At 46.7% G+C, this 19,959-nt stretch overlaps 2 protein-coding genes across 2 annotated transcripts; both read right to left on the reverse strand.

The window, feature by feature from the left end:
* Nucleotides 1-833: 833 nt before the first annotated feature.
* On the reverse strand, nucleotides 834-2,885 carry LOC119289285 (protein VAPYRIN-like). The gene has a single exon (XM_037568644.1). The coding sequence runs from the start codon at nucleotides 2,658-2,660 to the stop codon at nucleotides 1,002-1,004; it is 1,659 nt and encodes a 552-aa protein (XP_037424541.1). The 5' UTR covers nucleotides 2,661-2,885; the 3' UTR covers nucleotides 834-1,001.
* Nucleotides 2,886-18,944: 16,059 nt separating this feature from the next.
* Nucleotides 18,945-19,313, reverse strand: LOC119289286 (dehydrin HIRD11-like). Its single transcript, XM_037568645.1, has one exon. It carries the CDS (start codon nucleotides 19,212-19,214, stop codon nucleotides 18,960-18,962), a length of 255 nt encoding a protein of 84 aa, XP_037424542.1. The 5' UTR covers nucleotides 19,215-19,313; the 3' UTR covers nucleotides 18,945-18,959.
* Nucleotides 19,314-19,959: the final 646 nt, after the last annotated feature.

Below are 19,959 nucleotides of genomic sequence, written 5' to 3' on the forward strand. Positions count from 1 at the left end.
GTGGTACAAATTTTCATGCAAGGACAAAAGACCATCCATGATGTTCATGTTTTTGATTAAAAAACACTTCATAAATACTAAAAAGCTTGTCAGCATACGGATCAAGTCTAAGGTCCAGAGTTTTAGTAATCCACTTACAAATGCATCTAAAAGAAAGTGGGTCCATATTGTTGAATCTTATCAGCTCCAAAAAATTAGGTAAGAATGCTATCACACCGTATTTCAACCTATGAACAATCAAAATTCCAGAATGGAAGGAATTAGATACATGTGTAATGTCAAGCTTGACAATGTTACCAACTAGCTTGATAATTCAATGGGGGATATTATATGGGCCAGGAGCGCTGATTTGACAGTTAGCAATCACATTAGTTTCTTGATTGTTCGTCCTGAGTACCTAAATCGATCGCGGGGTCTAGATCCACTTACATATCTCCTAAACTGTCAATTTTGAAAATCAAATATTATCCAAGTTGTACGTACAAATTGTCTCCTTGCTCCCCTCAACTCTGTTTATCCGACCTCCCTTCTTGCTGGCATTCTCCATCAAGCTCCGGCACTGCTCGACCAGTCATGGGATTCCATTTTCTGTGTTAGTATTGTTGTTTAAAAATAGCACAAATCTGGTGAAAATAAAACCGTCGGTGCAAGCCTCTTAACCTGAACCCCAGAACTGATGCCATCAGCTTTTTTCTAAAAGCAATTGGGGAGGTAATACCCTTCGCTGTTCCATTAGCATAAACCAGAGTTCAAAACATGATCCAAAGTAGAGCTAAAGAAAAGCATCATCTTATTGCAACACGAGAGCAATGAAACCTTTGAACAATTCCATTTATACAAAGTGTATACATTACACTAGAGCACCACGGTAAAAACACATCGCTGCCTTGAAAACAAATTAAAAATCACCATCTCACCCGACTAATCACAACTTCCCATGCATTTTCTCTCGAGGGGTCATTTCATTTTTTTCAACCAAAACCCCCAAAGTTTAGCAACCGCTAGTGGGACCACCCGACGGTGACCGTGGCGGCTTCGAACCCCTCCTTCCCGCCACCGAACCGTATGGCGCCGCTGCTCCCCTTCCTCCCCCTCCGCCGCCTGTCCATGCTCCCGCCCTTCGACACCGCCGGCGACGCCTTCTCGCCGGCACCCTTCCGCCCGACCCCGCCAGCCTTCTCCAGCAGCCGCACCACCTTGGCCTTGCCCGTCACCGCTGCGGATGCCGCGGCCGACCTTCCCTTCGTCGTCGCTGCCCTGGCGTTGGCCCCGGCTTTGAGGAGGATGTCCACCACGTCGGAGCGCCCCGCCTCGGCGGCGCAGTGCAGCGCCGTGTAGCCCTCGGCGTCGCACGCCTCCACGTCGACGCCCCGCTCGATGAGGTCGCGAACCGCGTCGGCGCGCCCCTTGAACGCGGCGCGCATTAGCGGCGTCCACCCGTGCGCGTCCCGCCCTTCCACGGACGCGCCGCCGTCCGCGGCCCGACGGACGGCCCGGGCCTCGCCCTTGCGCGCGGCCGCCAGGATGGCCTCGCCGAGCCCCAGGAAGTCCATGATCCGCCCGGTGTGGCCCTCCTCGGCCGCGGTCTCGTATGCCGTCTTCCCTTTTGCGTCGCGCACCGAGGCCGTGCCGGCCACGCCGTGCGCCAGGATCAGGCGGGCCACGGCCTCGTCGCCCCGCCTCGCCGCGGCGTGGAGGGCGGTGCCACCGTCCGTGCCGCACCTCGCGTCGGCCCTTGCACCTGCCGCGAGGAGCGCCTTCACCGCTTCCCGCCGGCCACCCTCCGCCGCCAGCCGCAGTGGGGTCTTGCCATCCCTCCCCGCCGCGTCGATGGATGTGAAGGAACCGGAGAAGGAAGCGGAGGAAGAGGAGCCGGGAGAAGCAGACGCAGGCTTTCCAAGAAGCAGCTTCAAGACATCGTCGTGTCCCGCCGCGGCGGCCACGTGGAGCGCGTCGGAGCCGGCGTGCTTGGCTCCATTGGCGAGGAGGAGCTCCGCGATGAGGCACTCGCCGGACGCCGCGGCGATCTCGAGGGGTGTCCTCCCGCGGCTGGGCTTGTCGGCGTCGGCGCCGTACTCGAGGAGCACCTGCACGATGTCCGCGCGGCCGAGGCCGACCGCGAGGTCGAGCAGCGTGCTCCCGGACTCGTCCGCGGCGTCCGCGGCGCGCCACGCGGGGTCGCTGCGGTCGAGCACCTCCCTGAGCGCCTCCACGGCCCCGGTGGCGACGAGGCGCGCCGCGACCTCGGCGCCCACGAAGGACGCCCGGATGCCGCTGTCGACAAACACCTGCTTCTTCCTCGCGGAGAACCACTCAGGGTTCACGGAGTCGAGCGCGGACACGGGCTCCCTGACCGAGGCGCCGGGCGCCACCACGCTGTGCAGCAGGAAGGCGTCCTCCCCGCGGCTGCCTCCCCCGCCGGGCCCGTCGGGCGCCTCGGAGGCCATGTAGAGCACCTCGACGGTGACCGCGGCGAGCGGCGCCAGGATCCCGGTGTGCGGGCGCACGGCGAAGCGGCCCCTGACGGCCGGCTGCAGGCGGAAGGCGACGGGCATGGTGTGCATGGCGTTGCGCAGCGTGAGCTCCCCCCTGGCCGGCCGCCCCGGCTCCACCCGCACCACCACCTCGTTCGTCGGCTCCGGGATCACCAGCCGGTCCATCTCGCCCCCTTCCCTTACCCTTCACGTGCTCTCCTCGCTTGCTGGCGTAGATAGAGCTTCTAGCTAGCAGCAGGAGGCTAGTGCAGCAGCAATGGCGAGTTGTTGGTGGAGGTTGTGGTGGGGGAAGAAGCCATCAAAGGGAGTGAGAGCAGTGGAGGGGCGTTATGTAGGAGCCAAGGACGGCCGGCGCGGCGTGTTGGCGTGCCACATGGCCGGTGTAAACAACAAGGCGGACTTGTTCTATATGCTGGCCGCCTTGGCCGCGGGCATGCGCCATTCGCCATTGTTTAATGACGGCGAAGGTGGAGTTTGGTCCGTAGGGGCAATGTAGATGGAGATGGGGAGGGTCCGAGGCCGGAGCGTAGCGGCGGAAACTTCCCGGCTGCCTTGCCCGTCGCCGTCTGCCGCTCGTCATTCTAGGCCATCCATAAACTAATGATATGAACAAAGCAGATGTGATTGGCTGGTGAAAATTATCATCAGATTTCCATTCAAATTTGTTGTGTAGCATGTGGCAGTTTGACAGCAAAAACAGTTAAATTTCCTGTGAGATGAGCTATCAAATTTGCTGTCGCATTTAGAATAATTTGCGTCCTTCATTTTGTGACAACTATTTAGTACCAGTAGTAGTTTTAGACTAGCCTCAGTCCTAACTTACAGCATGCCTGAAAAGAAATAACAGTACGTTCTACATTACTAGTGCCATTCAGAGTGTGAAACTCCAGATGCTCCATAAGGATCTATGATGGATATTCCTTGTCAGGAGAAGGGATTACTGCACAAAAAACTTGTTTTTGTGCTGGCATATAGATGCTCTACATCTGCAAGGGAGCATAAACAGGATAATTCACTGTCCCTGAACTGTTATTTTTTTGAAAATGGAGGTATACCCCCGGCCTCTGCATCATGATGATGCATGCGGCCCTTTTATTAAAAATGCAGGAAGTATCATCATAAATGTCTTACAGCTCGCAAACGGAGTAAAGTCATAGCACAAAGATCTGAAAAAAAGAAAGGGCCTAAAAACAACCGATACGGTGATAATAAGGACAAGCTCTCTAGCCCTCTATCCTGTTATGTGAACGCCATCCGAACCGGTTGAATATAGTCCGAGTCACCATCTCTCATTGGTTGCACCCAGTAACCAAAGGCATCAAACTGGTATCTGAACTGTTAGCCCATTGTTTTTACTGAAAAGAACTAGAATCAAAAGCATCAAACCTTCCTTGGTAGTATCTCAGTCATACTAATAATCCAAGTAAGGTCTTTCAATCATGTCGCTGTAATGCTGCTTCTTGGCCAACTTTGCTGCCTGTATGTCTGTGTGTCTATTTTTTTTTTGAAATAGAGAGTTGTATTAATTAAAGTAGAGAAACATAGTTCGTACAATCGTGCAAGGCCTCACTCAACACGCAAGTTGGCACAGAGCCTTGCATAACCCCACCACGCAACTCTCTACGCCCCAACTGGGCAAGACTATGAGCTAACCTATTGTCCCTTCTATCTACTTTGCAAACTTTTACTTCTCTGTTCCCTTTCATGGCTTGAAACTCCTTTACAATTGTTGCAACCTCCGATCTATCAATAGACGAGAGGATAAGCGCCTTTGTCACCGAGCTGCAATCTGTCTCGATGATTAAGGGTAGATTCGTCGCCGACATTGCCATCCTTAGTCTTTCTAGGCAAGCCATGGCTTCCGCGCAGTCCGCTCCATTGCACCGCGGTATATAATCCCAAGCTGATAAGATAATTCTTCCATCATGATCTCGAATCACAGCTCCCCAGGCTCCGCTCCTATTTTCCTCCAAAAAACTTCCATCAACATTGACCTTAGCCCATCCGAGCTCTGGCATTGTCCATCCTTTTTCCTTTGTATGATCATGTTGTTGCACTGATGGCAAGTTAACCATCGGACTTTTCCCTTTTCGATCTATCTCAGAAGTTCCCTCCGCAATCAAGCGGATGTTTGCAAGGTAGTTTTGCAGAAAACGAGCAGAGTGGGAAATTTTCGCTTTACCTTTTGCGAAGATCGCGTCATTTCTATGGTGCCAAACACGCCACCAAAATAGCATAAATTTTTGTTTCATATCTTCACTCACCTTATCTAGCAAGATTAGGACCCAATCCCTTCCAGTATATTCTACTTCCTGCTCAGGGGGCAGGTTCCATGCCTCCTTGAGTTCGTGCCACAAGGCCCTTGCAAATGTGCATCGATGTGCCATATGGAAGCCTGTTTCATCCTCGGCCCCACATACATTACAAATCGGGGTGAGGCCTGGGATGCGACGAAATCTATTAGTTTGAACCGCCAGTGACTCCGATGCTAGTCTCCATGTAAAAATACGTACTTTTTGGGGTACATTTGTCTTCCAGATATTATTCCAAATACTGCGATCTCCTTGGGTATTGTGGCTGGACCCAATCACCCCAGAACCCTTTTCGTCCATGGCTAACAGATATGCGCTACGAACACTGAAAATTCCATTTTTTTCGGGCTGCCACGCAATATAATCCTCATCATCATAATTTGGTAGTCGGATACTTAAAATATCATTTGCGTCTTCGCGTGTAAATATACGCATGATGTAGTCCTCCTTCCAAGCGTGACTCTCCTGGTCGATGAGGTCTGCTACCCACCGAGTTCGGGACCTTGTTGGGTTCATGTTTATTTTCATGTTTCCTCTCGGGATCCAATTGTCTCTCCAAATGCGAACACTATTTCTGTTGCAGATGCGCCAAATACATCCTTTTTTAAGGAGTTCCAAACCATGCATGATGCCCTGCCAACCCGGCGACGCATTATGAATAAACGCCGTGTCTAGCAGATCAGCCCCATGGTAATATTTTGCCTTAAGTACTCTCGCACACAAGCTGTCAGGATGTGCAATCAGTCGCCAGGCTTGCCTAGCGAGAAGAGCTTGGTTAAAAACTTTAAGATCTTTGAATCCCATACCTCCTTGACTTTTACGTTTTGTAAGTTTCTCCCAACTCAGCCAATGGATACGTCGGCGATCTTCATCATCTCTCCACCAAAAGTCTCTGGTCATGTGCATGAGCTCCTCACAGAGGGTTGCTGAGAACTTGAAGACACTCATTGCAAAAGTGGGAATCGCTTGGGCCACTGATTTAATTAGTGTCTCCTTAGCTCCACTGGAAGAATATTTTTCTGTCCAATCATTCATTCTTTTCCTCGCTTTATCTTTTGTGTGCTTGAATTTCCCTTTTACCATACGTCCTTCTGGAACCGGCAAACCCATGTATTTCTCCTCAAAAGTCACCGTTACTACATTCAGGATATTTATTACGTCCTGTCCATCTTCTTGTGAGCATTTGTTTCCAAGGAGCAGGGAGCATTTAGATGGACTTATTAGCTGTCCAGTGGCTCTCTCATAGTTGTCCAGGATGTTCTTTACCTTATTAGCCTGATCGCTATTAGCTTTAAAAAATAACAGGCTGTCATCCGCGAATAAAAGGTGTGAGATACCAGGGCTTTGTCTACAAATTTTCAGCTCCTGTAATTCACCCGTTTCCACCTTACTCTGTATTAGCCGTGAGAGCCCATCAGCGACAAAGAGAAAGAGATAAGGGGACATTGGATCTCCTTGTCTCAAACCACACGTAGGCGTGAAGCTTTGCAGCAGGTTCCGTTGAAACGAACAGAGTATTTTACTGTTTTCACACAAGTCATGATCCATTGTATCCATTTTTCTGCAAAACCTAATCTTTTCATCGCCCCTTCAAGGTAATTCCAGTCAACTCGGTCATAGGCCTTTGCGAGGTCTAATTTGTATGCACAATATTTTCCTTTTGCGTCAGAACTTCTTTGAATACTATAGATACATTCAAATGCAATCAGAGCGTTGTCCGTAATCATTCGCCCTGGGATGAAGGCACTTTGCGTTGGGGCTATCAAATCATGAAGCAGTGTGTCTATTTTGAAAGATGGTCACCAACCAAACTGGTATTCTGAATTTCAGACCGTCTTTAATCTATGCCACGACGCAAGCCTCTGTTTCGAGAGAGACATGATCAGTCTACTTCTGCGCATAGTGTTTCCTTAGAAATCTTCACGACAAGTAAATAAATTTATTTCAACTTCGGTACGCGCTGGTACTCCATATAGCAATGTTTCAAGTAAGTAAAACTCTTAATTTATTTCTTGGACTGTCCTGCCTCTGTATCTAAGAAAATCGCACAATAATGACAAAATATGTGCCACCTCTCCCTGAAACCTTCCGTATACAACAACACAATGTCTTGATCAGAATTCTTGCATTTGTATACTGTACATACAACGTGAGCTACTCTACATGACATCATCCAAAAGATCAACGAGTTCGTCGCCGAACAAGTTCTTATACATCAACAACTAAAAAGGATATAAACATAAGGAGGAGCAGGATCACCACTTCCGTGCCGGGCCTTTGCCCTTCCGATTCCGGAGTGCGCGTGCGGGCCGCCTGCGCGGGCATTAGCACCCACCGCTGTCCACGCGGAGGAGTGACCGTCGGGGGAAGGGGACGACGCGGGGGCGGTGTTAACTGCGCCGTCCTACCGTAGCTGAGCGTGGGCCGGGAGGGTCCAACTCCAGCGTTCGTGCTGCGGTGGCACTACAGATCCGGAGCTGCCCCCGATGTCCACCTTGGACTGCTCCAAGGCAATGCGGAGGGCCAACTCTTCATTGGAGTCGAGGTCGGAGCTCGACATTGCTCTGGATTGGATCGAAATGCGGGGGTGGAGAGGACAGGACGAAGCGAGAGAGGCGAGTGGAGTGAGCTCGGGTTCGAAGCTGAAAGCTGGATTAGGGATTTTGTGGGAAGCTGTGGGGTCGGTGGTGGGCGAGCCTGTCAGGCGGACGCGCCCGGGCCGCCCCATATCCGCCCTAGATTTGGGCTGGATATGAGGGGCGCCGGACAGCCCAGGCGTTTGAGGCCGGTTTAAGGTGTCTGGGTTGGTTGATTTTTGTGACCGGTCAGTGACAGGTGTTTGAGATGCATTTGGGGTGCCCGAGTGTAGATGCTCTAATAGTGCAATTTTCATACTCTAATTTAATTTATGCACGTACTGTATAATGTATGCGTGTATACATTTTCACCCATCCAACATGCCAAAAATATCCATGTAAAAAATGACTAAAATATAAAAACAAAAAATAAAAACACATACGATAAAAAAACAAATAATGTGTGACGGGCTTCAAGCCCAATAGGAAAATCGAATTACCCCAAGCAGGGGCTAATAAAAAAATTCAGCCTAAGAAAAAAATTGTCTTACCCCATACAGGGGCAAGTCAAAAAAATTAATTGTTTTTGCTGCCAAACTTCCACCTGCCATAGAAAAGTCAGCCTAAGAAGCCATAAAACAACGAGAGAAAAAAACAGCACAAATCTTGACCCAAAAAAAAAATCAACAGTCAGAAAATCGACTTAGCCAAATTTTAAAATCAGCAACTTACATATAGCTAAAGTGGTAACTATTACTACCTCAGTCTTAACTTACAACATGCTTGAAGAGAATAGTAGATTACTACTACTGCCATGCAGTTCCTTCAGAGTGTGAAACTCCAGATGCTCCAAAAGGATCTATGTATATGCCTCTAAAAAATTAAGAGAACAAATAACTGCACGGATTTTGATTTTTGTGTTGGCATGTGCTCTTCGTGTTAGAGAACATAAACATGATAATTCACTGTCCCTGAGCAGTTAACCCATTATCAAAAAAACTAAAATAGAGAACATCAACCCTTCCTTGGTAGTATTGTATACGTCATAATAATCCAAGTAAGGCCGGTCAATCATGTCACTGTAATGCATCTTCAATCTCTGGTAACCTTGATGTCTGTCTGTCTATTTTGATGGTCACCAACCGAATTGGTATTCTGAATTTCAGACCGTCTTTAATTTATGTCATGGTACGAGACAAGATCAGTCTACTTCTAGATGTGCATAGTGTTTTCTTAGAAATCCTCACAAGAAGTTAAATTCTTTTAAAGTTCGGTATGTACTTGGTAGCAATATTTCATGGGTTTCCCCTCTTTGTAAAAAACTCTTAACGTATTTCTTGGATGGTTCTGCCTCTTTGTAAGAAAATGGCACAATAATGACAAAATATGTGCTAGCTCTCCGTGAAACCTTCCGTATAGGACAGTAGAACGTCTTGATCAGAATTCTTGCATTTGTCATACTAACTAACCACCCTCCAACCAAACGGACAGGCAAATCAAAACCGCTTGTCGTTTACGTATCAATCAGGTGGATTACTTAACGTTAATTACTTGATACATTGCTAGCCTCACCAACATTCAGTTAAAATAATACTCACCCTTGTGGAAATTATGATCTGGTGCTGTAAATTGGAAATTGCTTTGGTGGTATCCTCCCTCATTGCTGCATTTACAAGGCAGGTAGAATTGTTTTTTGCCCCTTCTTCAAGTGCCAGCCAAGAGCTTGGAATTTACAATGAGGAGGAGGAAATCATGTTTATCTGTCCATCCTTGCTCTGATCTTAATTTTTGCAAGGTAAGTACAATGTTCTCGGCTTGTCGCCGTTTAGACACCTCACTTATCTTACTGGGATAGCACATTGTCTGGCATTCTGTTTGCTAGTAAGTAGTAATGGTTTTTGCTCTTCCTGCTGATTCTAATCAGTGGACGGAGTTACTGTACCAATGAATTGGTCTACACATCATTTTCAGATCAGTAGTATCTTTCTTTCTTTCTTTCTTTCTTTCTTTGTGGAGAAAGTTAGCCGATGGCTTGACCAATTGCAGAGGACTGGGTAAACAGATAGGTTCCGGATTTGGCCCTAAAAATAGATTGAGCATTTGGGCGTTTGCAATGGGAATGAGCATCTCAAGTAAGATACCAAGAGCTCAGTTTGTACGTTAGGAAGAATGATATATAGAACTAGTAGCCATCCATGACAAGTTGATTGTGTGTGGTGATAATAAACTTTATCACGCGATTCTCTTGCGAGGTTAAAGATTTCTCCATAGAAGATAAGAACTCGGTACGTCATCAGTGTTATCAGCATGGCATGATGCAGAGGCCCTCTTTTTTTAAACAAACGAACTAGTGTTACCAACATTCATGATCAAGTGCAAGTTGCAGTACAACCAATGCTTGCTGCATTTGCTGCTTTGCTTAACCTTACTTAAGCACATCGTCATCGCGTAACTGCTTCGCTCCTTGCTGTTGTACATACATATGCTAAATCAATCTCCATATAAACCTTTAAGAATGACAGCCAACAGAACTCTTAATTTTAGCGACATGCCAAATTAACAAGTAAGAAGAACTAAATGACTGTCAAGAGAAAGACCAAGTTTGCGAGTCAATAAGAATCAGGGTACCATCTTCAACGAATGACCGGTTGGTTACACACGGCAAATGATGCCCAGAGCATTCAGTAACTAACTGGTTATGCAAAACTAAACTATGCGCCATGCTTCCTAATTAAGCAGCTGCACAACATCAACACTGACTGAATCAGTCAGTGATGTTGATTAAGATCACCAAGCAAGCTGCCCTGACATTCAGACATATGGAGCCAGCACTAGGGTTCCTTCTTCTTCTGCTCATCTTTCGCTGTCGCGACAGGCGACACTGTGATGTCCGTATATCCGTACTCAATGACCAGTGAGACACATATACTCCTGTATGATATGATATATGGTTTTCATTCAGCTGTTAACCACCTGGTGGATGGAGCTTAACTGGCTGCTAATGGCAGCTTGGTACTACAAGCTAGCCGTACCAGGCCATGCCGAGCAAGTCAGGTGAGCATCACAGCTAAGTGGGGGAAAGGCTGATTACTCAATCAGCGCATGGATGTACACGTCGCTATTGTGTAATCTTCGATCCCAATCATTGTAATGTCAGTTCATCAAGCTATAGCTATGTGTGTGCTATAGATCGAGCTCTTCTTGCTTTGCTAAGCTCGTATGTGTGCGTCCAGCTACCTTGTGTCCTCGATTGGCTGCGTAGCAGGCGCACTTCGAGTCAATCACTCACACTCCCTGCAATGCAACGCTGTTGTCTTTCTTCCAAAAGGGTTGAAACGATTTTCACCGGTTTGGTCTACGCCTTAGCCATTAATGGTCGCCCAAATTTCATCAGTGTGAATACCACATTAATTTGGAGTGTCTGCTGCACATCTGCAGGTAAATTGAAGGGAAACTCATCAGCATGTTTCTTTTTAAATTAAAACACCTCCCATATACTATTAATTGATTAAAATGACATTACAATTCCTAATAGCATTCACCACGCAGGGCAGAAAACTATTACACACAATACCCTCTGACCTATTATCAAAACTAAACTTCACAGTCTGATGCGCCACCTCATCAGCATGGTCTTTCTCACACAGACTCTTGTTTGTGCTTCCAAATGTAATGCATTGCACTAGAGCTTAGGCAAGTAATTAACAACGAATGCATGATTTCGTTGCCTAAGCGTAACATGCATGATAAGTGCTTTGTTTAGTATGTTTGGTGGATATTATTCAAGTATCACGTCGCTTTTTCTCTCGGGAAGCGGCCTGCATACAACTAACTTGTGTTCAAATGTGACGTGTCAGAGTGTGAAATGTCTAGATCCGGCTGTGCGCAACAAAGGTCAACGAATCCGATGTGATGTGTAACTTAGTCTATTAGTCCTATTATTTAACATAAGACAACATTGTAAACGAGGATATTTTAGATCCCTACAGTTTGAAAATATATATGTTTACAGAGGAGTACTATTAAAGGGAAGTCTGTGCGTCGTCTTGATACATCCTCCCCGCATAAATTTCTCCTTTCCCATATAAAATACGTATCTCTTTTCTCAATGTTCTTCTCTCACAAACACCTTCTTCCTAAATAATCTCCTTCCTAAATGACAAACATATCTCCTTCCCAAACCACAAACATGTAAGAACGAAAATCTCCTGAGCAGGATTAGAGACAAGATTTACCGATGAACTGGTCCAATCATCCTTTTCAGATTAGTATTTTTCTTTGTCGAGGAAGTTATCTGATGGTTTAACCAATTGCGGATGACTGGGCAAGCAGATAATGATGTCTAGGTACAGAAACCATCCGAATGTGGCTTCAATTGACTGAGCAAGTGAGCATTTGGGTGTTTGCACTTTGCAGTGGGGATGTGCGTCTCAAGTAAGACATAAAGAGTTCGGTTTGTATGTTTGGAAGAATGGTAGAGCTAATAGCCATCCATGTGAAGCTGATTATGTAGTGAATATGCTTTTAAATGTTAGTTTTAGAAATATTTCAGCACCTCTCGAAATTACTGAATTTCAGTAATTTCGGTTTGCATTTCGGCCAAAGGACTGAAATGCTCACTTGAAATTCAAAAAAGTATTTGAAAAAATCAAAAATGTTTTGAAAAACATAGAATTCATGTGTACAACTAAAATGACTGAAATATTTTGACCAAAAGGTAAATATTTCAGTGCCTATTGGAATTATTGAAATTCAGTGATATTCATCGAAATCTGACTGAAAGTGAAAACCAAAGAACTTGATCACACGATTCCCTTGCGAGGCTAAAGATTTTGCCAACAATTTTTATGAAGTGCATGTTGCTGTACATACAATGCTTACTGCATTTCCATGTAAATATTCTACCTGCTTATCAATGAAAAACCAAGCAATTGTTGGATCCTTCAAAACAAAAAAAGCTTACTGCATTTGCTGCTTTTCTTAACATTAAACTATCACGCAACTGCTTGCTGTTCTACATATTCTCAATCTCCAAGTCAACCATTAAAAAGAGATCTCTCAAGTTCAACAACATGGCAAATTCAGAAGTAAGAACTAAAGGACTGTCAAGAGAAAGAGCAAGTTTTAAGTCAATAAGAATCAGGGCACTATCTTGAATGAATGACCAGTTAGACACGGCAATTGATGTCCAGCACATTCAGTAACTTAACTGATTATGCAAACTAAGTTGTGCTTCACAGAATCAGTTAGTGACGTTGAGATCAGCAAGTAGCTGCCCTGACATCCAGACATATGGAGCTAGCCCGTCTTCCGCTGTCGCGATAGGCGACAGTTTCATGTTGGGACATTCCGTATATCCGTACTTGATTGACCACTAAGACGCATATACTCCTATAGTCCAATATGATATGGCTTTCAGCTGTTAACCACATGGTGGATGCAGCTGCCTGCTTAATTGACTGCTAATGGCAGCTTGGTACGAGCTAGCCGCACAAGGCCATGCCGAGCAAGTAAGCATCACAGCTAATAAGTACGGGGAAGGCTGCTTAAATCAATCTTCACATGGATGTACACGTCGCTGTTGTGTAATCTTCGATCCTAATCATTGTAATGTCAGATTAAGCTATAGCTGTACATGCTCTTCTTGCTAAGATTGTAAATATATGTGTGTGTGTGTGTGTCCAGGCCAGGGCCAGCTACATTGATTGTGTCCTCAATTGCGTATCAAGGACTCACACTTCTTGCAATGCATCATTGTTGTCTTTTCTCCGGTTCTCGAAAGAGAATTTTCAGCAGTTTGATCTACATTTTAGCTACTACCTCCGTTTGAAAATATTGGAAGTTCTGGGTTTGTCCTAAGTCAAACATCTTTAAGTTTACTCAGATTTTGTTAAAAAATATGTCATCTTCAACATCAACCATACATAGAATGAAAATATAACTAATGTAACGAGACTAATTTGATGTTGTAGATATTAGTATACTTTTCTATAGACTTGGTCAAACTTAGAAATATTTGACTTTGGACAAACCCAAAACTTCAAACGTTTCGAAACGGAGGGAGCATGAGTTAATTACATAAGAGGAGTAAATTATGTCCTTGTTCGCAGATCGCACTGGAGGTTGGAGTATCTGCTGCACATCTCTAAGGACTTTTAAGATTGCAGTGTGGGACAGCTGCAGACTCATGTTTATGGTTCCAAATGTAATGCATCCGTGAACGGTTACCGGTTGTTGCACCAGAGCTTAGACAAGTGCTAACAAAGAACACATGGTTTTGCCTAGGCGTGACATGATAAAGTGCTTAATTTGTTTCATATATTGTTTTGTGGATATCCAGGTTGCCCATCGTTTTCCTCTAAGTAAGTAGCATGTGTACCACTAACTTGTGTTCGAATTCAGAAATGGCTGGGCCCGGTTGTGTGGGGACGACTACAACTGAAGCAACTCTTGTTTGTGTCGGTGGAAACGACACCTATGGAATCACTGGGATCCCTTCTACGGTTGGTGGGCGCGGGGTTGTGCAAAGAGCGGGTCTAGTAGCTAGCACAAAGATCGTTTACCTAGGTTCGGGCCGCAAGGATGCGTAATACCCTAATCCTGCTTTGGTGTATATTTGAGTGTTCTTGAGCTTTCGAACTAGCTGCGGTGCGTGTGTAGTCCAAAAGATCTGAATCCTTCTCCAGTATGCTTCGGGCCTCCTTTTATAGTCAAAAGAGGTCGCCACAGTAGCACACACGAGGTGGAAAGGTATACGGTGGTTAAGCTTATTGCATGTCATTACGGGACAAGGCGCATTAAATGCGCTCCTTAGGTGTCCCGTTGCTTTATCGTGGGCGGTAACGAGGCCCGTCCCGTCCGTCGCCGCTCCACCTTACCCCGACACGCGTCCAGGCCAACGAGGCATGCAGCACCATGTAGGCTGATAGGCTGCTGAGTCGGCATGGTGGTAAGGTCTTCACGAAGATCTGCATGCCGCCACGCTGGTGTTTGGCTAGTTGGATTAGCATCCACGTACTGCCACGTGGGTACTAGCCTCAGATGGTGGGTTGGCTGCTGAGCTGGGGCGGCAAGGTCTTGTCGCGGTCCCGTGTATATTCCCGGAAAGGGTCTTGCCGGGGTCTCATGAGCGCCCTCGGCTAGAGTCTTGTCGGGGCCTTGCGAGTGTTTTCGACAAGGAGCCTTGTCGGGGCCTCGGGGGCATCCTCGGCAAGGGGGCTTGCGATTGTTTTGTTTTCTGGTCATCGTCTAGTCTTGTGGTTTCTTTGTATTCACAAAGATCTGCATGCCAACTATGCAGGTGCTTCCCGAGCCTTGGTTCCAATGATGTTGATGGTGTCGGTACTCTTAGGCCCAAGGGTGGCTGCAATGTTGCCGTTGGGTGAGCTGCCCCGGCAAGGATCTTTCTATTGTAGTCGTCCCTGGTTGTGTGCATCAAACGTTAACATACTTTTTATTTTGCGAAATAAAGGTCAACGTACTTGAAGTGACATGTAACTTAGACTATTAATATGAAACATGGAGCTTCTATGGCTATTTGTCGGGTGTTGCCCTCCACCGTCTCACCTCGCGCTGGTTCAGCGCGCCGGTCAGCTGCATGAGCCGCGTCCAAGGCCCAACGATCTTCTGCCGCTACTAGAGGCGCGGGCGGCACCGGACGGGGGTGTAATCCACCCGCAACTGGCAGTGGCCGAGCAGGGTGTCTCGCCTGACCTTGGTCCTTTCGGGGCATCAATCCCATCAGCTCCTCCTGTAACAGAGAAAGAGAAAATGCGGAGTCCAAGTCTTGAGGGCGATGTAAAGCAACACCAACTTTAATTTCGGTTTTGAGGCCATCAAGGAATTGCGTAGTGAAGAACAACGGATCAAAAGCAGGATTATGAGCTAACAACTGATGCATGAGTTCCTCGAATTGTTCCATGTACTCTATAACTGACCCTATCTGACGAAGAGTATTAAACTGCCTAAGCTGAACTTGGTACTGTTCGCGGCCAAAATTGGCACGCACGGCTGAGCATAGCATCTCCCAGGTGAAGGAGGTGCCGTGTGCTTCCTGCACCTGCAGCCAACGCGCGACATTACCCTCGAAATGGAGAGTAGATACCCGCACCCACATCTCTCTCTGAACTCCATAGACACTGAAATATTTTTCACAATTGTTTTTCTAGAATTGGGGGTTTTCGCCATCGAAGGGTGGGAAATCAAGCCTCAGAAGGGCCCAATTGATATGTCCCCCGAACGAAATGTGGGGAGACTGAGGTGGAAGATCAACAGGATGTGCCAGATGCCCAGATCCCAGCCTGATTCGCCAGATTTTGAAGGGAAAGGGGGTCGGAGAGGCTCACCCATGACCGGAGGTGGCGCCAGGGTAGTGACTACCCTGTGTGCCGAACCCCGGAGTCGATGTTCCTGCCGTGGCCACTTGGCCCGTGGTGCCCAGGGTCATCGGTCGAAAGAGACGACGCCGGTTGCACCACCGCGTCCTCGGGTGATGTCGAAGACGCCGTCAGCACGGGGTGGAGGGCGATCCGACCGACATGGGTACGTAGCTCGTCGAGTTGCTGCTGCAGGTTGGTCACCGCCGGCCGCCAGAGCTCGAGCGATTGCTGGATCGCGTCGAGGCAGGTGTCGTTGACGGTGCGCCCGTCATGGACCGCCTTCACCAGGGCTGCGATCTGCTCTTCCATGGCTGCCGCCTGCTGCGCCGCTTTGGTGTGGTAGCGGGGCTTCTGGTAGAGTGGATCCAGGATGATGGACCTCTGATACCAAGTTGTAAGGGACCCGATCTAGGTCTGGGGGATTTATAGGGAGAGAGGAGGAAGGAGGATGCCGGTGGAGAAGATCAGCTTCTCTAGTTAATGTGGATACAATAATACTCGATACCCACTCACACCCATCGGGGCGTAGTAATACCCGCGACAGGCATGCCACACTCACGCGACGCGCCCTGACCGTGCGGGCCCACTGGTCGCCCTTCTCTCGAGCGCCTTGACTCCGTCAACCCAGCTAGTAGTGGCTCCGTTGCCCTCGCTGACCACTGGGGCCGCCGTGGCAGGTGTGGTAGTCGTGGCAGCCATGACACACACACACACACCAAACCCTGCAACATATATGTATGCCACACTTCTTCCAAGCGTTCATCATCGATCTCGCCTACACTACAAGAACAGATCAAAAAAAATAGCAACTGCTTACCTTCTTAATTACTCCCTCCGTCCCATAATATAAGAGCGTTTTTTACACTACACTAGTGTCAAAAAAGCTCTTATATTATGGGACGGAGGGAGTAATTAATTAGATTAGATCCAACGAGGACATGAGAGCGCAAACACAACGACGCTTGAGATAGACTGCTTATATGTTGTAAGATTTGTCATGTCCGCTCAGTTTGACAAATACGAATCATTGACTTGAAGAAGGAGGCGATGAAGATTTTGGTTCGGTCATAGGATGTGAAGATTTGTAAGATGAGTGTTGGAAAACAATATGGCTGCCCATGCCATTGCTCCCTTTTTGTAAAAAATGTTAGGAGAAATGGTGTTTTAAGCGGTTCTGTGCCTTCCTGTGTGTTGGAGTTGGCCTATAACGATGATAATACTTCAGTGTGGGGTCATGTAAAAGACATGGGTGCCAATTCTGAACATGATGTGAAAAGTGAAATGTATTTCCCCACCCCTCCCCCCATGCCCAAATCCTAATTCTACCCCTGCCTAACCATGAACAATAATCTCACGTCCTTTTTGGTTGTATCAATGACAACAAACAACAACACTTCAGATGTTGATGGCCCTCTCTACGTGGTGAAGTGTTCTTCGAGATGAATAAACATACTAGGAATACACCATCCAAAAGAGAGCACTAGCGGTTTTGTAATGCACGAGTTTCAATGGCAGCAGTGTGATGGCGAGGACGCGGATGGGAATGAAGCAACATGCGAGTGAGATGAGGAAGTGGAGTGGAGATGATCACCTGAAACAAAGTCATTCGATCTTCTGTGACTATCAATCATGTATTTTGCCACTACGGAAAATGTCGACGCTAACTTTTGAAAGTATACGCTATAGTTAAAAACTCTGTTTCACCTACATGAATTTGATTAGACGAATATTAGCCCCGAGCACCACGTGGAACACATAGTAAGCACTAAACCACCCCAAAATTCTTTTTCAGCAAAAGAGAGCCTAACCCTCCATCAATCGACGATTCAGATTTAGTTGTATATCATATTCCATCTAGTGTGGTACTAAGTCTGAGAGGTTCTTTAAAAAGAGCCTTCATCTCATCTTTCCTATCTCTTCCCATGACTACATTCATCTTTACAAAATCAAGGTCATCAAATTACATCGCATTCTGGTCCCAAGGGTGGCTATCTTTCATTTGTCTTGACCCGTAGCCTTTTGAAAACTCACATGGGTTATGCAGCTATGAGATATATGAAATCAGAATTCCACCCACCACGTTCAGTTCTACACTAGATATCTTCACAAAAGCAGCCTCTCCTCTCGTGTATATATAATATCCTCCCCCTCTCCTCGATCTGCCTCAAATGGACTAGCTAGCTTCGAATTGAATGGGATGCTCTCTCATTTTCTGTCATCTTCTCATCTTATGCTCAATGCATTGCACTATCTAGAAATGAGAGGCCTCAGGAATTAACCATTTTCTTATGCGTAAAACAGTTCAAGACAATATGCTGGAAGACGTTCAGATAAGAGAGGGTGACGTGCTCTAGCAGAGACATCAACTATCATGAATATTTAGTTTTGGAGAACAGTCGGGATACCTGGCACCTCTTGGCAGCATCACTTAGCACCTTATTAGCCCGCAATGACAAGGGCCTAAATTTAATTAGTATAGCTTATCTGGCATGGGTGCTGAATCATCTTTTTAATGACAGCATGGGCGATAATTTTAAATGTGATGTGATATGTGTTCAGCAAATAGAGAGGAAGATCATGTGGTGATTGGCTCTTGTGAGGAACAACTTTGATTTTTGCATTCCTAATATTAATACCGGGCCCAAATCCAGAATCGGAACACAGAGGAAAGTTGCAAACACAAATTCTGAAAGAAAACAGAGCACTACACAGATTCTGAAACTGAAAAGAGGAAAAGCAGAACACCAATAACCATTGCTAAACAATCCCAGACGTTAATCACGCTCTGGCCGAGAGACCCAGAGATGAACAGAGACACGACATATACATACACAAAAAGCTTGGAAAATAAGATGGTACCAAATTACCGATGGAGATGCACCATCAATACCAACATGATTCCTTAATGTTATTATTACAAACACCGTGCAATGCAATGCAACCGTTTGGTTATTACATCACAAGATCCATTTGACATGTAACGCATTGCATACATATGCTGCCACACGCTCCAAATCAACCCAAGCCTTTCATCTCGCCTGCACTGCACAATTTTTTTTTTTAAAAGAAGAGTTTGATCCAGCAAGAAGCGAAGAACGCCAAACACAGAGGGGAAGGAAACAAGAAAATGTTGACACACGCACACGCATGGAGACGACGACCACCATTCGTACGTACCTGCACGCTGCCGGGGCACGCTCAGCCGCTGTCGCTGCTGCTGCTATGGCCGCCGTCATCCTTGTGGCCCTCGCCGTGCTTCTTGTCCCTCTTCTCCTTGTGGTCGCGGGACGACTTGCCGTCGCCGTGGTCGTTGCTGCTGATCTTGTCCTTGATCTTCTCCATCATGCCCTCCTTGCGCTCGCCGTCCTTCTTGTGCTCCTCGGCCTTCTTGTGCTCGTCGCTGCCACCGCCCATGTGGAGCTTCTCCTCGATCTTGTGGATGATGCCGGCCATGGCACAGTTGTTTCTGGTAGGAGTACTAGCAGCATCCGAGCGAGTGTAGGAAGACTGAGGGTCCTAAATCTTGCTAGCTGGATCATCTTTTCCATCTCTACCTATGGCTATGTGCATCTTCCAAAAAATGGAAGGCATAGGCATCAAACAAATATCTCATTTCTCGTGCCATTGGTAGGTATCTGTCATTGAATCGACATGTAGTCATCTCAATGCTCCCATGTGTTGGGCAACTTTCATAGGTATATGAGATTATAAATTCACCCACCACATTAAATTCTACACTACATATTTCTCTTCGTAAAAACAGCCTCGCCTCCGAGAGTGGTGTTTTGGCACATGGGAGCGCGCGCTCCAGATTTTGAAAATGTGTTTTAAACATATTTTGAAAGTTCAAAAAAATCCAAACAAAAACTTGGCGCGTACATCTTGATATTGTACATGCTCACAAAGTCGTTTCGGGGAAAACCGACAACTTATTTGCCGCGTGTGAAAAAGATAAAATCCGGTGTTAAAAAATGCTTTCCACAAGACATCTTTTTGTCTTTTTTGCACAAGCCACAAAAAATATCGGTTTTCTCCGAAACCTGACGTACACACATATAATGCCGAGATGTATGCGTAAAATTTTTGTTTGAAATATTTTCACACTTTAAAATATTTTTTCACATGCCGGAGCGCGCGCTCCCGGGAGCACCAACGGATTTCCACCTCCGCGCCTCCCCTCATGGATATATAGTATCAT

Source organism: Triticum dicoccoides, chromosome 4A (assembly GCF_002162155.2).
Source record: "Triticum dicoccoides isolate Atlit2015 ecotype Zavitan chromosome 4A, WEW_v2.0, whole genome shotgun sequence".
In the NCBI taxonomy this organism is placed as follows: domain Eukaryota; kingdom Viridiplantae; phylum Streptophyta; class Magnoliopsida; order Poales; family Poaceae; genus Triticum; species Triticum dicoccoides.